This window comes from Oncorhynchus gorbuscha, linkage group LG07 (assembly GCF_021184085.1).
Source record: "Oncorhynchus gorbuscha isolate QuinsamMale2020 ecotype Even-year linkage group LG07, OgorEven_v1.0, whole genome shotgun sequence".
NCBI classification, from domain to species: Eukaryota; Metazoa; Chordata; class Actinopteri; order Salmoniformes; family Salmonidae; genus Oncorhynchus; species Oncorhynchus gorbuscha.
Genome location: NC_060179.1, coordinates 31,023,066 through 31,047,348, shown reverse-complemented (window position 1 = coordinate 31,047,348; position 24,283 = coordinate 31,023,066). Strand labels below are relative to the sequence as shown.

General features: G+C 44.0%; 1 protein-coding gene across 1 annotated transcript; it reads right to left on the bottom strand.

Moving 5' to 3' along the window:
• Nucleotides 1-420: 420 nt before the first annotated feature.
• Nucleotides 421-23,173, bottom strand: LOC124039793 (macrophage mannose receptor 1-like). Its single transcript, XM_046356176.1, is given in 31 exon segments — nt 421-1,092; nt 1,372-1,404; nt 1,551-1,712; nt 2,092-2,208; nt 2,432-2,584; nt 2,813-2,978; nt 3,721-3,953; nt 4,196-4,301; nt 4,628-4,800; nt 5,141-5,249; nt 5,511-5,650; nt 5,816-5,916; nt 6,146-6,210; nt 8,740-8,903; nt 9,168-9,206; nt 9,428-9,572; nt 9,796-9,877; nt 10,340-10,455; nt 10,640-10,839; nt 12,400-12,548; nt 12,680-12,795; nt 12,975-13,091; nt 16,294-16,451; nt 17,461-17,643; nt 18,019-18,162; nt 18,297-18,410; nt 20,240-20,395; nt 21,237-21,396; nt 21,398-21,411; nt 21,755-22,156; nt 22,989-23,173. Coding segments are annotated over 31 exon segments (4,323 nt in total). The 5' UTR covers nt 23,059-23,173; the 3' UTR covers nt 421-856.
• Between the last annotated feature and the right edge of the window lie 1,110 nt (nt 23,174-24,283).

Sequence of the window (24,283 nt, the reverse complement as noted above, 5' to 3'; positions counted from 1 at the left end):
TAAAACTTTCTCTATCCCTAGAATTGTTAGCTTGGATTCCCCCTTTCACAAGGAGTTTTATGGCTGATTTAAGATGTTACGGTCAATCCGCAGTGTTTTCTTTATTTACCTCGTGAAATGGGAAAAACATTTATTGAAGTTGATCATGTGCTCTTTATAACAGAGTGATAAAATTAGGGGAAATCAAAAATATGGTTTGGGACCATGTCACACTTTTTAAAAGTCACCGAATTGGTGGAACGACCCAATAAACTGTTTAATCTGCCTCTTAGTGATGATAGCTGTGTTTAAGTGTACCTCAATTACTGTATATAGTTCCAGAAATGGTGTATTAACCCCCTAAATGCACCTGGATTCAGTATGTATTGATTTAGCATACAATGTGTGAGAAGTGTGAGTAAGAGTATAAGGTCAAAGACATTTGTTTCAAAACTTTATTTCTCTCTCTTTGAGCATATATTTACAATATAACTTGGCAAAAACAAAGCAAAGTACAGTGGTTGTATTTTGAACTTTAGTTTCACACACCAAATAAATCTGTACAAGGCTCCATTAGACCAAATAAAATGACTGTTGTTGATTCTATCATTTGTGCAGTGGTTGCATATGCAATCTTAGCTGTACATCTGGACTGTATCCTTGATGACTGATGCTGATATGCACAAAGTGCATATAATTTTCACCCATTATTTACAGAGCCAGAAAATTAACAAAGATAGTACGTGAATGGTTTCAGATTTAGTTGCAATCTCAGAATGGGTAGGCCTTAACACCAGCAGCATGCTTTTGGGGTATTTTTCATATCAAAACTTGTCTCAAAAGTGTTTTCACCAGTTGGTGGTTCTTTGTGTCCTGTCTAAGCTGTTTCGTTCTGCTCTATGTTGTCCACCAGGCCCTTGGTGTCCACAGCGGCTGTTGGGCGGATGGGGTTGTTGAAGTACAAGGTGTTGTCGAAAGTACACTCTCCCAGGACGGGGGTAGGTATCCGCTTGCGGAGTAGGAAGGCTCCGAGTCCTACCACTGTTATTATCACCAAGACGACTGCCACAACGATGCCGGCATAACCATGGGGAGCTTCCTCCACTAGGGGAGCTAGAAGAAAGGAAGTCACAGTGTTATTGGCAAAATTATTGGTGGGATTGGTTTTAGTCCCTGTATAATGTTCAGACATGTGGAGTAGAGTGAAGTTGCCCCTAGAAGCTGATCTTGGATCAGTTTTGCATTTTCTCCACTAATGGTTACGGATTGGGTGAGGGGAAACTGATCCCAGGACTATGCCCTGGAGCAAGAAAAGCATTGATTTGACTGTCAAAACTGATCAAAGGTATCATTCTTTACGCTAACCAATTATATCTGCTGTGAGACACTCACCAGCAACTGGTTGCTTCTCTGTTGGTGTGATGACTGCAAAAGAAAGAGATAAAGTTGTTCACAAAACATAATTGCAAGACAATTCTAAGCTGATTACAACAAACACAGGATTTCTTGAATAATGACTCTGATATCATCCCATCTTAAATACTTGAATCTATCAGCTGAGTCCAACTCACCTTTGGCTGTTTTGCAGATGTACGACTTGTACCGGTTGCAGCTGTTAGTGCTCCACAGACCACTATCAGACTGGATCTCCACACATTGTTCTCCACTCTTTGGCATCCCTTGTTTCCAGTTGGTATAGTCCACCACACTGTTGTCAATCCACATCCAGTCACCTGGAACAAGAACAATGGGTCAAACCTATATCCTTTGACATGGGTGATTCATTGCCATTGAACAACTATATATCGATAAACATGGTTGTGAAGAAACGCAAGACGTGGGTTTCCTTCAGGGGTTACTGCTATGCCTTCCTCAACTCTGTGGTGGACAACTGGGCCCACGCCACCTTGGAGATCACCAGGTCAGACAAGGCATTTACTCCAATGGTTGTGAAATTGGGACATAATCTTAGAATTGCAAGGTACTGTACTTGCCAAATTACGGTAATTACGGTAATTTTCCGGTAATTTTTCCTGAATTCCTTGGTTTTCCAGAAATCCTGTTTGGGAATTTGGGTAAATGTCGTTGAATTTTGTAACTATAGGGACTGACCTTCGTGGCTCTTGTGCATGCCAATCCAGAATGACTTTGATCCGTCCTGCAGTAGCTCAAGGTTCTTCTGGATGAAGCTGGCCTCCAAGGGATCCTCGACACTCACCAGGGATGCTCCTGTTGTCAGAGAAACTTACTACCCGTATTCATCATCACCATCAATCACTTTGAATTTCTTGCATTCATTTAATGAATATGTTCATATGCTCTACATTCAATTAAGACATTGGGTATGTCTCAAATAGCACCCCATTTCCTATGTAGTGTACTACATGCCGTTTGGGACGCTATTCCATTGTGGTCTGAATGACAGTTGGTGTAAAGGAGGTGAAGTGTGTACCCATTCGAAGACATTCCACAGTGGCGTGGGCCCAGTTGTCCACCACAGAGTTGAGGAAGGCGTAGCAGTAACCCCTGAAGGGAACCCACGTCTTGCGTTTCTTGGGCTCGGGGCAGTTGCCAGGGAGCTGAGGGGGCTGGCTGGGGGCTATGTCTTTAAAAGAGGCCAGAGAAGTTCACATACTGAAGTTTTACATTTTACATTTAAGTCATTTAGCAGACGCTCTTATCCAGAGCGACTTGATGTACATGAGATGTATATGGTCAATGTCGGCACAACTGATACATTACTGCATACAACACTTTTAAAAGACACACTTTTGGATTGATCAAGCATTAAACACAGGCATTGTGGGTAAATGGAGTAAAGGCCTTGTCTGACCTGGTGATCTCTTGCACAGTGAGGAGTAGGTGTTACTACAGTCGCCTGTCTTCCACTTGGCGTCCGTATCCATGTAAACACAGGCCATATTGTTCTTTGGCTCATCTTCGCCCCATTTGGTGTAAGATAGAGGCCAGTTATCCACCCACTTAAAATGCCCTTCAGTCTGAGAGACAGAGACAAAGACAACAAAACACAATGGGGGCAAGGTCCAGCTGAAAGCTTATAGGTTTAAAAATACAAAACCGCTTTGGTTTCTTAAATGAACACGTCAGAGTAGGAGATCCAATGGATAACAGTGGGAGATCATATCAATGCTAAGTCCTCTTTGGAGCTGCACTAGCTCTTAAACCAAAGCCAGAGTCCTAAAAATTAGGTCATTTTTTACATGCTGTGCCTTGTAGAAATGAATTTTAAGATTTTACATTTATTTAATTATGCAAGTCAGTTAAGAACAAATTCTTATCTTCATTGATGTTCTAGGAATAGTGAGTTAACTGCCTTGTTCAGGGGCAGATAACAGATTTATACCTTGTCATCTCAGGGAGTTGATCTTGCAACCTTTCGGTTATGAGTCCAACGCTCTAACCACTAGGCTACACTGCCACCCCAAGATCACAAAGCTCCATAATTATAATTAGTCTGATCAACATATTGTTTAGAATATTTAGTCTCTGTACCATTGCAGGTTAGCGGTTAGAGCGTTGGACCAGTAACCGGAAGGTTACTGACAAGGTACAAATCTGTTGCTCTGTGCCCGAGCAAGGCAGTTAACTCCCAGGTTCCGTGGATGTCGATTAAGGCACCTCTCTGATTCAGAGGGGTTGGTTTAAATGCGGAAGACACATTTCAGTTGAATACATTCAGCTGGACAACTGACTAGGTGTCCCACTTTCCTCCTCTTTTACCAAATTGTTGTTGAGGCCAATCCACACGGGCCCATTGTATTTTTGGATCTGCATTGTGATGAAGGCCTGGGTGATGGGGTTCAGGATGCTAGCCATCTCTGCATCGTCTGCTTTACATTGCCTCCGGGCCTCGTCCCAGTTCATCTTCTGGACCACCAGTTTGAAGGAGTCATTTCCCAGCTTGTAGAACGTCTTCGTTGACTCTGTGGTGGCAGGGACCACAATCTGAGCATCTGAAACCCAAGGAGACTTGTTGGAGGGGAACCTAAAGAGGGATACTCTATTGGACCACATACCAAAGAATTGGATTTGAACAGCCTCACTAGGGTTGTCGATAACTTGCCAAAAACTGTGAGGTTCTCCAGAAATGCTGCTTGGAGGATTCACGGATTTCTGAAAAACCTGGGGATTTTGAGAAAGTTACTGGAATTTTGCAAACCTAGAGCAGCCTCACTGAACTATGGCTTCTTCTCACCAATATTCCTTTTGCAGATGAAACCACGGGATACTAAGCAGTCCTCCACCTTCCACATTCCTGCCTGTTTTTGAGAGCTGCCCACCAGAACCACACAGTCAAACACCTGGAAGAGAGATTGGGAAGGAGATGAAAAGGTTAGATCCCCTCTTCATAATTCTCATTTGACTGATTAAGGCTGTTTTGCATTTGGATTTATTGACAATAAGTCCATCAAAATCCCAAAGCCTAACATGTAAAGGTTCCCAAACCCAGATTGAAGGCGCAGTTCTGGATTAAAAATAATTCTCAATAAAGAATCTTCCTTGAAAGTAGATTTTAGTCTACCTACTTTCAAGGGGGATTCACTATTCAGAACAATTTTTTATCTGTTTCCAGGAAGTCACTTAATCTGTGTTCAGCAAACAGTTATTTTTACTGTAAGTCTTGTACCTCTTCCATAAATGAATATCGTCCGTCTGGCACTGACGTTGGATGCCCTTTTGCCCAGTTGGTATAGGAAACCCCTCTCCCCTCCGTCCATAGGAAGCGCATCTCCCAGTTGATGTCGTTCAGACCTATCCAAATGTCCTGAGGATTCCCAAGCATCTGGGTGGTAAGGAATGCTGGGAGGAAGACCAGTCAGAACAATGAAGAGTCAACAGGTGAATCCATATCTACTGTTTACATAAAAATATTTATCAACCCCTGTTCCATTGGTTAGCATTTCAATTATTTTGCACTCGTTAACCAATGTCTATAAGATTTCTTGTTGCATGCTTATAATTGCACAAATCCTCAATATAATTGAACACGCAAAATTTGACAGAATTTTAATAGCATGGTTATATGCTAAATTACTTTTAGAGAATTTCTATGTTCATTCTATTTCATTCTACCTTGGGCAATGGCAATGTCTCAGGTAGCTTTAGCAGTGAGGTGTAAAGGGATAGACTTCTCACCCACCTTGCTCTTTCTCGCTGAGGACAGAGGCCAGGTTCCCTCCCTGGTCAATGCAGTAGGTCCTGGCCTCCTGCCACGGCTTCTTATCACTGTCTCCAATGAATTTGTAGCACTGTGGAAACATGATGCATCATAGTAGTGCACTATGAGGGGAATAAGGTGCCATTTGGGATGCAGGCAATGACAACTCTCCACACACAGGTCAGCATCACATTGGGTCATCACTTGGGACTTGATTTTTTTCCTTGACACATGATAAGGAAAGTAGTTTGTGTGAGGTTCTCTCCTGGTGTACCATACAGTTATACAGTATGTAGCCTACGGTATGATTTTATAGTATGTGGTGGTGGTACTGTAGTAGTGTAGCAGTTACCTTCCCCTGGAAAGCAATCCATTCTGGGACACAACCTCCCTTGGGTACAGTGGTGGGGGCCATGGTCGTGTTAGTGAAACTGGTGGTTCTTTTACAAATGGAGGCCAGCTCTACTCCACAGTTGATGTCATTCCAGTACCCTAGAGATGCAGAGAAACAAAGAGACACAACCCGATATAGACCCAGCTTACAAAATGACATCCTGGGAGCGTCCCCTGAATGTTAGAGAAAGTCCCATGGACGTTGCAGTATAACAACACTGTAACGAGAGCATAACTGCTAAATCCCTCTGGAATTAGACGTACCCATACTCTTGTATATCGTCACACAGTTCTCATCATTGTTGGCGAAGTTGGGTTCGTTTTGATCCCACGCGGTAAACACAACAGGAGACCCATCCAACCAGCTGAAACATACAGTACACAAACCCAGTCTGAACTGTGAGCATCTATTCAATCAACTACACACCTTGAAAGCACACGTTTCTCCACTCGGCAGAGAAGCACAGATTTCAGTCATGTTCACTGGACTGTGACAAACAAAACATGCTCATGCACAAATATCTCTGAAAAGAGGTGGTAGGACTTCAGGTTGTTTTAAATGTCCAGGGAACAGTCAACAGTCATTTTACATACCTAAAAGACTTATCCAAACCAACGGTCATTCCAATGTAATATTGTCCCTCGGATCCTCTAGATATCTGGAAAAAAGTTGCAACTCTTTGAGGAAACAACCATTTCTAGATTGAACATTGAACATTTCAGTGACACTTGTTGTCATCCTGTAAAAAAAATCCTCTCTTTATCAGATCCCAAGAACCAAAGCTTTTCGGACGTCACAGGACTGCATATACACAAATATAAACACAACATGTAAAGTTTTGGTCTCATGTTTCATGAGCTGAAATAAAAGATCCCAGAAATGTTCAGCAACGCACAAAAAAAGCGTATTTCTCTCAATTTTAGTGCACACGTTGGTTAAGACAATCCGTCCACCAGGTAGGTGTGGCATATCAAGAAGCTGATTAAACAGTGTGATCATTATACAGGTGCACCTTGTGGTGGGGACAAGGAAAGGCCACTCTAAAATGTGCAGTTTTGTCATACAAACCAATGCCACAGATGTCTCAAGTTTTGAGGGAATGTGCAATTAGCATGCTGACTCCAGGAATGTTTACCAGAGCTGTTGCCAGATCATTGAATATTCAGTTCTCTACAATATGCCGCCTCCAATGTCATTTTAGAGAATAACGTCCAAACGGCCTCACAACTGCAGACTACGTGTATGGCGTGTTGTGGGTGAGACAACAATGTGAAGAGAGTGCACCATGGTGGCGGCGGGGTTATTATGGTATGGTCAGGCATAAGCTACAGACAATGAACACAATTGCATTTTATAGACCATGACGATATCCTGAGTTCCATTGTCGTGACATTCATTCACCACCATCACCTCATGTTTCAGCATGATAATGCAAGGCCCAATGTTGCAAGGATCTGTACACAATTCCTGGAAGCTGAAAATGTCCCAGTTCTTCCATGGCCTGCATACTCACCAGTTATGTCAACATTTGAGCCAGTTTGGGATGCTCTGGATCAACTTGTTCAACAGCCAGTTCCAGTTCTTGCCAATATCCAGCAACTTCGCACAGCCATTGAAGAGGAATGGAACAACATTCCACAGGCCACAATCATCAGCCTGATCACCTCTATGCGAAGGAAATGCGTCATGCTGCATGAGGCAAATGGTGGGCACACCAGATACCGACTGGTTTTCTGGTCCACGCCCCTACATTCTTTCAAGGTATCTGTGACCAATAGATTCAAATCAGTATTCCCAGTGATGTGAAATCCATAGATTAGGGCCTAATTTATGTATTTAATTGACAGATTTAATTACAGTACCAGTCAAGTTTGGACACATACTCATTCAAGGGTTATTCTTTATTTTTACTGTTTTCTACTTTTTGAATAATAGTGAAGACATCAACACATATGAAATAACACATATGGAATCATGTAGTAACCAAAAAAGTGTTAAACAAATCCAAATATATTTTATATTTGAGATTCTTCAAAGTAGCCACCCTTTGCCTTGATGACAGCTTTGCACACTGTTGTCATTCTCTCAACCAGCTTCATGAGGTAGTCACCTGGGATGCATTTCAATTAACAGGTGTGCCTTAATTAATACATTTGTGCTAATCAGTTGTGTTGTGACAAGGTAGGTGTGGTATACAGAAGATAGCCTTATTTGGTTAAAAAAATGATGGCAAGAACAGCTCAAATAACCAAAGAGAAATGACAGTCCATCATTACTTTAAGACATGATAGTCAGTCAATTCGGAAAATAAATTTCAGGCCAAATAAATGCTTCACAGAGTTCAAGTAACAGACACATCTCAACATCAACTGTTCAGAGGAGACTGCGTGAATCAGGCCTTCATGGTATAATTACTACAAAGAAACCACTACTAAAGGACAATAATAATAATAAGAGATTCTCTTGGGCCAAGAAACACGAGCAATGGTCATTAGACCGGTGGAAATCTGTCCTTTGGTCTGATGAGACCAACCGCCGTATCTTTGTGAGACGCAGAGTATGTGAACGGATGATCCTCATATGTGTGGTTCAACCAGCATGTCTACCACAGCATTCTGCAGCGATACGTCATCTAATCTGGTTTGCGCTTAGTGGGACTCTCATTTGTTTTTCAACAGAACAATGACCCAAAATACACCTCCAGGTTGTGTAAGGGCTATTTGAACAAGAAGGAGAGGGATGGAGTGCTGCATCAGATGACCTGGCCTCCACAATCACCCGACCTCAACCCAATTGAAATGGTTTGGGATGAGTTGGACCACAGAGTGAAGGAAACACAGCCAATAAGTTCTCAGCATATCTGGGACCTCCTTCAAGACTTGGAAAAGCGTTCCAGGTGAAGCTGGTTGAGAGAATTCCAAGAGTGTGCAAAGCTGTCATCAAGGCAAAAGGTGGCTACTTTAAAGAATCTCAAATATAAAATATATTTGGATTTGTTTAACACTTTTTTGGTTACTACATGATTCCATATGTGTTATTTCATAGTAGTGATGTGTATACTATTATTCTGTTATGTAGAAAATAGTAAAAATAAAGAAAAAGTGTCCAAACATTTGACTGGTACTGTATATGAACTGACATTTTTTCATGTTGCATTTATATTTTTGTTCAGTATAGAAGTGTCTACCTGTTTCCATATAAACTTCCTCTCGCTCTCTGCAGTAATGACCACCAGGTCACCAAAGTTCTTTTTACAGAATTCTCTCGCCACGTCCATGGGGAGATTCTCAGTGTTGAAGAAATACTGAGTGTCGTTGTACTCAATCCAGCCGTCCTTTGTAGTGTTGTACACTGAAAAGGCATGTAAAAAAGGAGTACATTTCCTGTTAGACATTTTTAATAGTACATTTTCACAGAGTACATTTTCTCTTAGTGTTTGTGTTGAACTATGCTTCGCAAACTAAATGATAGAAGGTGTGCAGTGATTCATTTAACTTAAGGGAAAGGCCAAGAGCTTGAAGGAGAGCAGGGATAGTGAGAAGGAGGAAGTGGAGACAGGAAGTGGAGGAATGAGAAACAGGAAACTGGACATATTCCCAAGATCCTATGCATTACCTGGCTCAACTTGAGTGGGATGGGGCTTTGGGGTAACCCCTGTGGATACCAAAAAAAGTTTGGGTGAGCACATCTGCAAGGTTGAAGGTCAAAATTCTATGTTCATCAATAGTTTCATGACTGACATGAACTGCATGCCCATTGGGCACACACACTGGTTGAATCAATGTTGTTTAAACCAACGTGGAATAGATGTTGAATTGACGGCTGTGCCCAGTGGCCGGTGAAGTCGGTGCTCCAGCAGATATGGTCTACTGTACCTTTGCGAATCTCGCAAATCCAGTCATTGTAGGCATCACAATGTCGATCATTCCAGTGGCGTCCGTAGTAAAACTGGACCTCTGCGCATTTTTCGTTATCGTTGTAGTTGTTTGGTTCTCCAAATCCCCAATTCTCATAACTGAACTGGAGAACAAAATCGGAATAATGTTACACAGTAGCATTGTATGGTGTCCATATTAGCCTCAGGCTGAGGCTCTCCTTATATGGACACCATAGTACTGTATGAACTTTCATTCCCTTTAAAGACAATGACTGCAAATGAATGACTGAAACAAGAGTAGTGTGTAATAAACTACTTGTAAGGAGAAGGAATATCACAGTAAAGATGAGGTGGCAGGCTACTCACTGCTGATCCGTCAGCCCAGACGAACCCTGCAGAGGGATCCAGATTGCTGAGGCCGATCCAGGCTGCATCAGAGGAATGATACCTGAACAGAGAGAATGGAAACCACAGACAGTGGTTTTTATGACTGTATGGTTTTCAACCACAGACAGTGGTTATTATGACCGTGTTGATTTTGATTTCAACCATAGACAGTGGTTTTTATGACTGTGTGGTTTTCAACCACAGACAGTGGTTATTATGACCGTGTTGATTTTGATTTCAACCACAAACAGTGGTTATTATGACCGTGTTGATTTTGATTTCAACCACAGACAGTGGTTATTATGACCGTGTTGATTTTGATTTCAACCACAGACAGTGGTTATTATGACTTTGTGGTTTTCAACCATAGACAGTGGTTATTATGACCGTGTGGATTTCAACCATAAATAGTGGTTATTACGACCGTGCTGATTTTGACTTCAACCACAGACAGTGGTTAATAGGACCACACTGGTTTTGACTGATACTCATGGCAACAGAGACAGTTATGAGGATAACTTACGGAGAGCCGTTCAGGTCTGTGGCACTGTGAATGCTCATCAGATCACCACCAATGGCCTTGCAGAATTCCCGCGCCTCTGACCATGACTTCTTCTTTTCAGTCTCTTTTCTGTAAAGCTTATTGAGGGGAGAGAAAATTATTATTGATGAATTATTAATTAATTATTATAATTAAGGATTATCAATGATTTTATGCTCATTGATTAAATTATTGATAAAAACAATAACTATTCACTTAAATTCACTGATCAAAGTGTTTGTTTCACATACAGAACATGTACAGCATGTTCCCCAACTGTACCTTGTAACAGACATTCCTTTTAGCAGCAGGTGACCACCCAGAAGGACAGCTCAGTGCCGGGGTGGTGGGAGGGGCCATTGTTGATGTGACGCCCTCCGCCATTTTCTTACAGATGTACTTCTCCTTGTTGCTGCAGCTGACCACATCCCACAGTCCCGCAAACATTCCAGTTATCATAGCTATGCAGCCTTGTTTTCTGTCTTTTTTCAAACACACAGAAAGATGAGAATAATTGAGTAGTTTAATTTGGTTCCAACATTTGCCATGCAGTTAAGGTGTGGGAGAAAGTAGTCCTCTAATACCGCCGTCGTCATACCAATGACAGTTCCTGCTACAATCTGTCACGCCCTGGCCGTAGAGAGGCTTTTATTCTCTATTTTGGTTAGGCCAGGGTGTGACTAGGTTGGGCATTCTAGTTTCTTTATTTCTGGGCAAAGGCTGGAGAGTATCGGCGTCCAAGGGAGGAGATAGAGGCGGCGAAAGCAGAGCAGCGACAATACGAGGAGTTGGCACAGCGGAGCAGGCACGAGAGGCAGCCCCCCCCAAAATGGGGGGAGCACACGAGGAGATTGGCTGAGTCAGGTTGGAGACCTGAGCCAACTCCCCGTGCTTACCGTGGGGAGAGTGTGACTGGTCAGGCACCGTGTTATGCAGTGATGCGTACGGTGTCTCCAGTGCGCACTCATAGCCCGGTGTGCTATATTCCAGCTCCCCGCATCGGCCAGGCTAGAGTGGGAATACAGCCAGGACGGATGGTGCCGGCTCTGCGCACTGTGTCTCCGGTGCGTCTGCACAGCCCAGTGTGTACTGTGCTAGCACCCCGCAGTTGGCGAGCGAAAGTAACCATCCAGCCAGGACGGGTTGTGTCGGCTCTACGCTCGAGACCTCCAGTGCGCCTCCACGGCCCAGTGTATCCTGTGCCTGCTCCCAGAACCAGGCCTCCTGTACATTCCCCAGCCTGGTGAGTCCAGCCTGCTGAGCTCCACACACCAGGCTGCCTGTACGTCTCCTCACTCCGGTGATGATCCATGGCACAAAGCCTCCAGTGATGATCCGTGGCACGAAGCCTCCAGTGGTGATCCATGGTATGAAGCTTCCAGTGATGATCCATGGCACGAAGCCTCCAGTGACGATTCATGTAACGAAGCCTCCAGCGACTGTCTCCAGTCCGGAGCCTCTAGTGACGGCCTCCAGTCCGGGGCCTGCAGCGAGGGTCCCCAGTCCAGAGGCGCCACCAAAGTGGGGGAAGACAGAGGTGGAGCGGGGTCTGCACCAAAGTAGATGCCCACCCGGACCCTCTCCTATAGAGTCAGGTTTTGCGGCCGGAGTCCGCACCTTTGGGGGTACTGTCACGCCCTGGCCATAGAGAGGCTTCTATTCTCTAATTTGGTTAGGCCAGGGTGTGACTAGGGTGGGCATTCTAGTTTCTTTATTTCTATGTTTTCTGTTCTATGTTTTGGCTGGGTTTGGTTCTCAATCAGGGACAGCTGTCTATCGTTGTCTCTGATTGGAAATTATACTTAGGCAGCCTGTTTTGCCACCTTAGTTGTGGGTAGTTGACTTTGGTAGTGGCCTGTATAGCCCTAGTAAGTTTCACGTTCGTATTGTTGTTTCTTGTTTTGTTGGTGACATTCATAATAAAAAGAAATGTACGCTCACCACGCTGCACCTTGGTCCGGTCATTTCCCTGGCGACGTTTGTGACACAATCGATCATCAGTTGCTACAATCAATCACCATTGTGGGAAAAGAACACTGTACCTGGCATGCCCACGTTGAAGTGGGTGAACTTGACCTCCGAACTGGTCGTCCACTTGAACGTGTCTATATCCGCCATGTTGGAAAGTCCAGTCCAGAAGTACTTCTCCGGCCTCAAACCCACCAAACTGACCAGGAAGGCATTTTCATACCTACAACCCAACCAACAAACACACACACGTTCAATCTGTTATCTGACAACTTATCTTGTCGAGGATATGACTCAAATAAGTGAGTCAAATATATCTTATCCTTATAAAATGGTCATGATGTGATACCGTACCTGTCAGCCACTTCCACCAGGATTGAGTCACTCCGCTGGCAGGTCTGCTTGGCCTCATCAAATGTTTTGGTTTCTGATCCAACGTTGTAGCAGTAAGAACCATACCGGATCCAGCCCTTGATGACAAAAATACAGAAACAATTATCCTCCTACTGGTGGATCTTTGTCAGTCAAGATGACATCATTCTAGTCCTTATCTAGAATCATTTTCAAGCTTCCATTTCACGTGATATAATTTTGTATTCATTAGTTACTGTACTCTCCCTTTCAACAAACAGGAAATGACCTCACTCACCAGCTTACATCCTGGACTATCTTCCTCTGGGGCACCTGCCACCGGTTTGGTGGAGGCCTTTTTCTTACACATGTATCCGTAGGTCTTCTCACACAAATTATCAGCCCACTTCCCATCCTGTGAGAGAATATGGAGTCCACATTGTCACAATACCACATTTATTACTGCGTTGACACCAATGTTAAACGTTGTCATCATTGCCATTGTTAGCCGTAGCATTCAGCTAGTGTTCGCATTTATCTAGTGTCAGCATTTACCTAGCACTAGCATATAGCGAGTGTTAGGGTTAGTTATATAAAATCTGTGGTGTAAGCATTTTGTTAGCATTAGTGTTAGCATGAACCTCAAATCAAATCAAATTTTATTTGTCACATACACATGGTTAGCAGATGTTAATGCGAGTGTAGCAAAATGCTTGTGCTTCTAGTTCCGACAATGCAGTAATAACCAACAAGTAATCTAACTAACAATTCCAAATCTACTGTCTTATACACAGTGTAAGGGGATAAAGAATATGTAAATAAGGATATATGAATGAGTGATGGTACAGGGCAGCATAGGCAAGATACAGTAGATGGTATTGAGTACAGTATATACATATGAGATGAGTATGTTAACAAAGTGGCATAGTTAAAGTGGCTAGTGATACATGTATTACATAAGGATATGTACATAAGGATGGTATAGAGTACAGTATATATATACGTATGCATATGAGATGAATAATGTAGGGTAAGTAACATTATATAAGGTAGCATTGTTTAAAGTGGCTAGTGATATATTTACATCATTTCCCGTCAATTCCCATTATTAAAGTGGCTGGAGTTGAATCAGTGTCAATATAAAAGTGTGTTGGCAGCAGCCACTCAATGTTAGTGGTGGCTGTTTAACAGCCTGATGGCCTTGAGAAGCTGTTTTTCAGTCTCTCGGTCCCAGCTTTGATGCACCTGTACTGACCTCGCCTTCTGGATGATAGCGGGGTGAACAGGCAGTGGCTCGGGTGGTTGATGTCCTTGATGATCTTTATGGCCTTCCTGTAACGTCGGGTGGTGTAGGTGTCCTGGAGGGCAGGTAGTTTGCCCCCGGTGATGCGTTGTGCAGACCTCACTACCCTCTGGAGAGCCTTACGGTTGAGGGCGGAGCAGTTGCCGTACCAGGCGGTGATACAGCCCGCCAGAATGCTCTCGATTGTGCATCTGTAGAAGTTTGTGAGTGCTTTTGGTGACAAGCCGAATTTCTTCAGCCTCCTGAGGTTGAAGAGGCGCTGCTGCGCCTTCTTCACGATGCTGTCTGTGTGAGTGGACCAATTCAGTTTGTCTGTGATGTGTATGCCGAGGAACTTAAAACTTGCTACCCTCTCAACTACTGTTCCATCGATGTGGATAGGGGGGTGTTCCCTCTGCTGTTTCCTGAAGTCCACAATCATCTCCTTAGTTTTGTTGACGTTGAGTGTGAGGTTATTTTCCTGACACCACACTCCGAGGGCCCTCACCTCCTCCCTGTAGGCAGTCTCGTCGTTGTTGGTAATCAAGCCTACCACTGTTGTGTCGTCCGCAAACCTGATGATTGAGTTGGGGGCGTGCGTGGCCATGCAGTCGTGGGTGAACAGGGAGTACAGCAGAGGGCTCAGAACGCACCCTTATGGGGCCCCCGTGTTGAGGATCAGCGGGGAGGAGATGTTGTTGCCTAATCTCACCACCTGGGGGAGGCCCATCAGGAAGTCCAGTACCCAGTTGCAAAGGGCGGGGTCGAGACCCGGGTCTCGAGCTTGATGACGAGCTTGGAGGGTACTATGGTGTTGAATGCCGAGCTGTAGTTGATGAACAGCATTCTCACATAGGTATTCCTCTTGTCCAGATGGGTTAGGGCAGTGTGCAGTGTGGTTGAGATTGCATCGTCTGTGGACCTATTTGGGCAGTAAGCAAATTGGAGTGGGTCTAGGGTGTCAGGTAGGGTGGAGGTGATATGGTCCTTGACTAGTCTCTCAAAGCACTTCATGATGACGGAAGTGAGTGCTACGGGGCGGTAGTCGTTTAGCTCAGTTACCTTAGCTTTCTTGGGAACAGGAACAATGGTTGCCCTCTTGAAGCATGTGGGAGCAGCAGACTGGTATAGGGATTGATTGAATATGTCCGTAAACACATCGGCCAGCTGGTCTGCGCATGCTCTGAGGGCGCGGCTGGGGATGCCGTCTGGGCCTGCAGCCTTGCGAGGGTTAACACGTTTAAATGTCTTACTCACCTCGGCTGCAGTGAAGGAGAGACTGCATGTTTTCGTTGCAGGCCGTGTCAGTGGCACTGTATTGTCCTCAAAGCGGGCAAAAAAAGTTATTTAGTCTGCCTGGGAGCAAGACATCCTGGTCCGTGACTGGGCTGGATTTCTTCTTGTAGTCCGTGATTGACTGTAGACCCTGCCACATGCCTCTTGTGTCTGAGCCGTTGAATTGAGATTCTACTTTGTCTCTGTACTGACGCTTAGCTTGTTTGATAGCCTTGCGGAGGGAATAGCTGCACTGTTTGTATTCGGTCATGTTACCAGACACCTTGTCCTGATTAAAAGCAGTGGTTTCGCTTTCAGTTTCACGCGAATGCTGCCATCAATCCAAGGTTTCTGGTTAGGGAATGTTTTAATCGTTGCTATGGGAACGACATCTTCAACGCACGTTCTAATGAACTCGCACACCGAATCAGCGTATTCGTCAATATTGTTATCTGACGCAATACGAAACATATCCCAGTCCACGTGATGGAAGCAGTCTTGGAGTGTGGAGTCAGCTTGGTCGGACCAGCGTTGGACAGACCTCAGCGTGGGAGCCTCTGGTTTTAGTTTCTGTCTGTAGGCAGGGATCAACAAAATGGAGTCGTGGTCAGCTTTTCCGAAAGGGGGGCGGGGCAGGGCCTTATATGCGTCACGGAAGTTAGAGTAACAATGATCCAAGGTTTTACCACCCCTGGTTGCGCAATCAATATGCTGATAAAATTTAGGGAGTCTTGTTTTCAGATTAGCCTTGTTAAAATCCCCAGCTACAATGAATGCAGCCTCCGGATAAATCGTTTCCAGTTTGCAAAGAGTTAAATAAAGTTCGTTCAGAGCCATCGATGTGTCTGCTTCGGGGGGAATATATACGGCTGTGATTATAATCGAAGAGAATTCTCTTGGTAGATAATGCGGTCTACATTTGATTGTGAGGAATTCTAAATCAGGTGAACAGAAGGATTTGAGTTCCTGTATGTTTCTTTCATCACACCATGTCTCGTTAGTCATGAGGCATACGCCCCCGCCACTCTTCTGTCCATTGAGGGACCAATGTGAATGTTACCTTTCCTCTGATCAGGACACAGTCCTCCTGGAGGTTGGCACCATGGGAGGGCTCCCCTGTCTGCCAGTGGCTGAATGTCACATGGGATCGGTCGGTCCACTCAAAGAGCAGCGCGTTCCTTTGGTCGTTCAGGCCGATCCACAGCTCATCTGTGGCCGCTGAAGTCAAGCAGAAGGACATTAAGAGTCAAAGCCAGGAAGACAGTGATAAACACCTGATATACTTATCGTTGCCTTTGGTTGATCAAAGTGACTGAGGTGACATTATTATTATTTATTCATGGAAGCCCAATTTAGACCAGGGTCTCATTCACAATCATGCCCTGAGTACAAACATTTTCACAATGAAGAAAATGAACATTCCAAAGAAAACAAGACGAATAAAATAACGACAAGGTACAGTTACAATACTACCATTTCAACAAATGAACCATTACATCAATAAAAACAACTGCAATTCACAATGAATGAATTTAACACCAGCATCCTAAACTGCTTTAACGGCACCAGGAAATCAAGATGCAAGGAATTTTGCAGGTTATTCCAACAATGGGGGGCACTAAAGCTAAAGGATGATTTACCAAAACAGGTAGAGATCTTAGGGGCCTCAAGATTTCAACAAAACTGTGATGGGTTTGGTCGCCTATTCTTTTATACCTTAGCGACAAAGTTAGGTAAATTAGAAGCTTGTGTAGAGGAACGTTGTAAATAAAAAGGGAGTAATAAAGTGATCTACAGGACTTCAATGAGGACCAGCCAACGTTTTGATACTGGATGCAGTGGTGAGTATTAAAATTGTCACCTGTGATGAAGTGAAGGAAATTATGGTAGACGGCATCCAAACGTTTAAGACTAGTGGCTTCTGGAATCTGGTAAATGGTGTCACCATAGTCAAGAGCGGGCAGGAATATTGACGGTACAATCTGCTGCCTGCTATTTAGGGAGAAGCCAGAAATATTTAAAAAAAATACCTTTTTAACGCGCTTTCTCATGCTTTTTAAACATCAACTCTTTGTCAATCCAAATACCCAGACTTTTATTGGGACACATCTCAGAATGGTTTTCTAAACTGATAGAAATGACAACCCATGAGAAAGATCATTGAAGTGCATAACAGATCTATCAGATATAGAGGTAACTGTAGCTACAACAAGGATAGTGTACTCACTATATCCTGACTGAGAGATGATGAAGCTTTGTTCTTCTATGTTGTGGATGCTGGCCAGGTCCCCTCCATCTTTGTGGCAGGCGGCCAGGGCATCCCTCCACATCTTCTTGGTACGTTGTAGGTAGTAGCAGTGGCCTGCATAGGGAATCCAGTGACTGGTGCAGAAGGTGGGCTGATCTTTTCCTACTGAGGGGGGTCAAAGTTCAATAGTCAGAGAGAAGGTAGAATGTCCAGAAAGTGGTAGACTGTAATGTTTTATCTGTTTGACCCAAACAACCTATTCATAATCTATCTCGGGGTGAGAGTGCTGATCTAGTATCAGCCCGCCCTGTCCATGTAACCTTATTCATTATAATCTAAAAAGCTAAACTGACATTAGTTCAGCACTCCTACTCTGAGACACTTAGTGAAATTTGGCACTAATATATAAATGTTCAGTTTACCCTACCCTACACAACCTGATCTGGTGTTGTTAACCTTGTGTTGCATGGCATTTGAACTAAGTCAAAAATTGTGTGTAGGTCATGACTGTTATGTACTGTATGATTCAACTCTTACCTATAGGGGCAGAGGCCAGAGTAGTGGAGTTTCCTTTGCGACAGATATATCCCAGCTTCTTGGAACATTCATTGGTCTCCCATTTCGAGGCCTTGCCAGCATTCAGGGTTGCACAGCTGAGCCCGGGTTCAGTTGATGGATGTCCTTTTGGAAATATTGACCCATGTGTTTATTAATTGTCTTCCTGCAACATTGGAAGTCATAACATACTTGGACAACCTCAGTTGTTCCCTAGGCTGTAAAGTATAGTATGATGTGTTGCATGCAGTTGCACTCACCTGGGGCCCAGTTTAAATATCTGAATGGGTTTCCATTGCTCCACTGCCATCCAGCCTCAAAGTCTAGGCTATTCAGTCCAATCCACAGAGATGTGCCCAGGATATTGGTCAACCCTGCATTAATAAAAAGCATCACAATACGTCCACGAGAGTAGTGTAATATTCTTAATAAGGAATTGATTGTATCAGATTGATTTATCTCTAAATCAAGGTGAGGATGTAGGTTAGACTGCATTGTAGGACTACATAGGTCTACATTGTTGGTTGTAGGTTAGACTACCATTCTGTATACATCTGGCCCTTCTTTGGACACTGTGCTAACAAACCTCCAAATGAGCTTCAACGCCATACAACACGCCTTCCGTGGCCTCTAACTGCTTTTAAATGCTACTAAAACTAAGTGCATGTTCTTCAACCGATTGCTGCCTGCACCCTCCCGCCCAACCAGCATCACTACTCTGGACGGTTCTGACCTAGAACATGTGGACAACTACAAATACCTAGGTGTCTGGTTAGACTGTAAACCCTCTTTCCAGACTCACATTAAGCATCTCCGATCCAAAATTAAATCTAGAATCGGCTTCCTTTTTCGCAACAAAGCCTGTTTCACTCATGCTGCCAAACATACCCTCGTAAAACGGGCTATCCTAACGATCCTTGACTTCGGCAATTTCATTTACAAAATAGCCCCCAACACTCTACTCAGCAAATTGGATGTAGTCTATCACAGTGCCATCCGTTTTATCGGCAAAGCCCCATATACTACCCACCACTGCGACCTGTATGCTCTCATTGGCAGGCCCTCACCACATATCCGTCGCCAAACCCACTGGCTCCAGGTCATCTATAAGTCTTTGCTAGGTAAAGCCCCGCCTTATCTCAGCTCACTGGTCACCATAGCAGCACCCACCCGTAGCATGAACTCCAGCAGGTATAAAAGCACTGGTCATCCCCAAAACCGACACTTCCTTTGGCCGCCTTTCCTTCCAGTTCCCTGCTGCCAATGACTGGACGAATTGCAGAAATCTTTGAAGCTGGAGTCTTATATCTCCTTCTCTAACTTTAAGCATCAGCTGTCTGAGCAGCTTACCAATCACTGTACCTGTACACAGCCAATCTGTAAATAGCAGTATCTCTACTTTTGCACATCATCATGTGCACATCGTTCACTCCAGTGTTAATGAGAAAATTGTATTATTTTTTGCCTCTCAGACTATTTACTGCTTACCTCACTAATCTTCTACATTTGCACTCACTGTGCATAGATTTTTCTATTTTATTTTGTGTTATTGACTGTATGTTTTTTTATGTGTAACTCTATGTTGTTGTTTCTGTCTCACTGCTTTGCTTTATCTTGGCAAGGTCACAGTTGTAAATGAGAACTTGTTCTCAACTGGCCTACCTGGTTAAATAAAGGTCCATCTTCGGGCCGGTGTGTCAGAAATGCTTGAGCTGGTTCCTGGTCCCAGTCCTCCCTTGGACAACAGGTTAGACTATACCTCAGATGTAGGTCTGGCCAGGTCTGACTGTACATACCTCAGATGTAGGTCTGGCCAGGTCTGACTGTACATACCTCAGATGTAGGTCTGGCCAGGTCTGACTGTACATACCTCAGATGTAGGTCTGGCCAGGTCTGACTGTACATACCGCAGATGTAGGTCTGACCAGGTCTGACTGTACATACCGCAGATGTAGGTCTGACCAGGTCTGACTGTACATACCTCAGATGTAGGTCTGACCAGGTCTGACTGTACATACCAGAGATGTAGGTCTGACCAGGTCTGACTGTACATACCTCAGATGTAGGGTTGACTAGGTCTGACTGTACATACCTGAGATGTAGGTCAGGCCAGGTCTGACTGTACATACCTCAGATGTAGGTCTGACCAGGTCTGACTGTACATACCTCAGATGTAGGTCTGACCAGGTCTGACTGTATATACCTGAGATGTAGGTCTGCTCGTGGAGCTCTACTATACTAAGCAGGTCGGCTCCTTGCTGCTGGCAACTCTTCCTCGCCTGGTGCCAGGTCAACACAGACTGGGTGTTCCTCTGGTACAGGACACCTGTCACTGGGTCACTGTCCCATCCTGAGGACGCTGAGAGGGACACGGAAACATTAGGACACACTTAAGGTGGGAAAAAGAAAGCATCTCAATAACTGAACCAAATCATGTTCTGTTCATCTCTATCACTTTCTGTCATGACAGAACTGCCCCTCATATCTGTGACTATGGTGGCAGTTCACCAGGAACTATAGTGAAAGGGGGCTTCCTTCCTTTTCCTGTCCCAGTTTTGGAGCTGTGTCAGGGGTAACACAGAAATGAGCTCCAGTCAGGATGGAAGGGTAAAGAGACACAGAGCTGCGTCCACAGCTAGGGGAACTAGAGGATGTGTTTGTGTTTTTCTGTCAGGAGGTCAGAGACCAGACCTTTCAGCACTGACCTGGCCAGTCCTGACCTCCAGAAAGGTCACAGAAAAACAAGAAAATCGAAGAATTCCATGTGTAGCCTCTGTTTTAATGAGGAATCTGTCCTTATCACAGGCTTGGCAGGGTGTTTTACGACATTCTTTGAATTGGATACCGTCCCCACATTTTAAACCCTGGTCGTTTGCCTTGTTTTTACAGACTCATCAGTCTAGTATAGAGTAGGCCACTCATATTAGAGGGTTGTGTACTCCCATGAGTCAAATTGATTTGACCTTTATTCATAAAGCATCCCCAACTAGGAGCGCTGATACAGGAACAGGTCCCCTCTTGTCCTTCTAATGTTGATCTGAAAGGCCAAACTGATCCTAAATCAGCACTCCTATTCTGAGATGCTTGATACATACGGCTCATGATTTTTTACTGGTGTCACCTGCTGACCCTTTTCCTGATCACTGGAAAATGGCAGTAAATGACAAAAAACATAGCATGAATTGCAAGGCTTGACTCACATTTTGAGGGACAGAAGCCCCACTTCTTGGCTTTATTGTAATCTGTCTCTGTGGCGCACCAGAGCTGTCCATCTGAGCGCCCCTGCGGAGTGCACTCAGCATACCACTTCTCCCCAAACTGAAAGGGGAACTGGCAGGGACTTCCAAAGGCATTCCCCCCCTAGTGTGAACACCTCTGATGAAGGGGACAAAACACTTTGTTACATTTAACATTTCTGTAATGTAGCAGATGCTCTTATCCAGAGCGACTTACAGATAGTGACTTCATCGTAGGATAGCTAGGCGGGACAACCACATACTGTATCTCAATCATAGTGCATTCTTCCTTAATAAAGTAGCTATCAGCTATCAGTCAGTGCTAGTAGGAAAAAAAATACATTGTTCACCGTATGAATCATCCCAGGTCAGACATTCATTCCCTGGCTTTAAGAAAGTTTATGACAACAGCATCTTACACTGATTCCTACCTCCAATCTCCAACCTCCAGTAACAGTGAGTGTGTCTTGTAGCTTACTTACCTTGGTAGCCCTTGGAGCAGAGGTCTTTCTGAGTACCATACATCTTCCACCAGCTCCAAGACCCAGATCCCTGGTAGATCATCATATTCTTCTCGTTGCGGTTGCCATAGTTTAAGTGCAGCGCCTTGTCTTTGAGGCCGAACAGGGTCTCGTTCTTACACTGCCAGTACTGGAGCTCGCTCTTCTCATCACAGGGGAAGAGCAGCACCTTGACCCAGTCCTTCAGGTCCTGAGCCCCCAGGCAGAGCTTCAGGGAGATGCTGAGGAGACGAGACTGTGAGGCCCAGCGGAATTGCTGGTTCTGGGACGTGTGGTCACAGGGAGCCACTGTGACTTGACTGGCGCTCACCGCCACCACACACTTGTTGTGATCCTGGTTGTAGATCAGGAAGGAGCTGCTGTCTGCAGCACGGGGGATAAGGTTCTTCTTATTTCTTATTTTTTGTATCTGTTTTTGTTCTACAGTACCTTGTTATTTTAAGTATTACATTGTTATTGATTACTGCATTGTTGGGGTTAGAGCTTTCAAGCAAGGCATTTCACTGTTCTTGCACATGTGACATTGATACTTGAAACTAAGGACAATGAAGTGATCTATCCAAGGTCTCATCCTTCTTTCAGGCTCTACAGCTGCTCTCATAAACAGCACTGCAACGCTATTGAACTGTGACATTGTGTCTAATTGTCCAGGAATTGTAATTTTAAAATATATACAAATCTAGGTCCAACTACAGTAAGTTGCATAAGAAAGCCTGTGTATATAAATATTTGTTGTACTTTCTTATTTTCTGTACTTACAGCTGTTATACCTGTTTACAGCATTCAAATGATTTTCAATCATTTTTAAGAACTCACAGTGTATGTAACTACAATTGAAATACATGTGTTTTTAAGACACTCAAAAAAATAGGCCACTTTAATGTTTATATCTGAAAGCATCTAAAACACCTTAAAATATTCTAAACGTTATCTCGCTCGTCAAATGGTTCACTCGTGACTCCTGGAATAGATTCCATCACAATATATCTTGCTGTGTCTGCCAATGAAGCAAAACTTACTGAAGGACCTAGAAATCTTACCAGTCTACAAAAATATTGTTACTTTCTAACAGCCTCAACCTTGTCTTCCGTTTATTGGTAAAGCATATCAACAAATATAATTTGTAACACTTTCATTATACAGAATGCTTAACCATTGCATGAAACCAATTAAAGTGGAATAAAACCCTACATACCTATCTCAGCAGTGCAGCAGAGAGCATGCATAAGGCACAGGAACACAGCGAGGGATGGACTGGATGCCATCGTAGCTAGTGCATAGTTTGCTATCCCAGGGCGAAAAGGTGGTTTAAAGTAGCTGTACAGTCCAGAGAGGAGAGAGGGATCTGGCTGTGGTGTATTCAGGTGTCTCTCATGGAAGAACAGTGACACAGAGACATGGATGCTGCCCCCTTAATGCAGCCAATGTGTATCCTGTCACATGAGTTGGCGGGGGGGGGGGGGGGTGTCGGCCAAAACCACTGACATCAGGAGAGGAGAGGGGAAGGAGGAAATGTGCAGCCACTATTCATTCCCTTATCAGGAGCACACAGGGGACGAGAAGAGCCACAGGTCTGAGATCAGCCCGAGCATCAATGAGCCAAGCCTCACTCACTTTGATTGGATAAAGTCAAACAAGGACCAGCTCTCAGGGCAACTCTCTATGGACGATCTGTAAAATCTAAATACATCAGAGGTTCGTCTTTTAAAGAATATGGTAGAAGTCCTTTTGATGACTGAGGAACATCCTTAATTTCATAATATTCCATGCAAGAGACCTTTTGCGCCCCTATTTTAAGTAGAAATTGTGCAACAATATTGCATTTTAAAAGGCTGTTATATTAAATGAAGTGCCCTTTAATATAGACCACATGGATAATACAATAAATCAGATTTTTTATATTAATAAAGGCTTGCTAAAGTGCAAAAAATCTGCATTTTAACCTGTTTTAACCCACTTAATACCAAAATGTTTCACCATCATTTTAAAGCCATAGTTATTTTGTTGCTATGACAAAATCATTTCTGAAGATTTATTTAATGTGATTAGTGATTCATTTATGTATGTCAATCTTTTTAAGGTCAACTCTAACATGAACTGAACTCTCATTTTAATATGGTGAAACTATTCCTTTATAAAAAATGTTTTTTAAACATTGAACATCTAATCGTCCAATCAGAGCATAGAATTCTCTGTGGCCCCGGAGTCCACAAAGGCTTGAATCTGGTGCTGACAGTTGCTGACAGTCCCAGTGGAGGGTTACGGGTAGAGACTGATGGTGAATGGGTAGCCGGGGAGTAACTGCACAGCTCGTCAGGGTCTCCCCCTGTCCTGGTGCCCTGGCGTTTCCCGTCAGCTCTGGGCAAGTAGCGAGGAGATGGCCGAGACCTCCGCAGTAGAGGCAGCAGCCTTCGCGCATGCGAAGTTTGCGGCCCTGGGGAAGTCCTTCATCCAAAGCTTGTTGAATGCATGTATTGAAACAATCAGAAA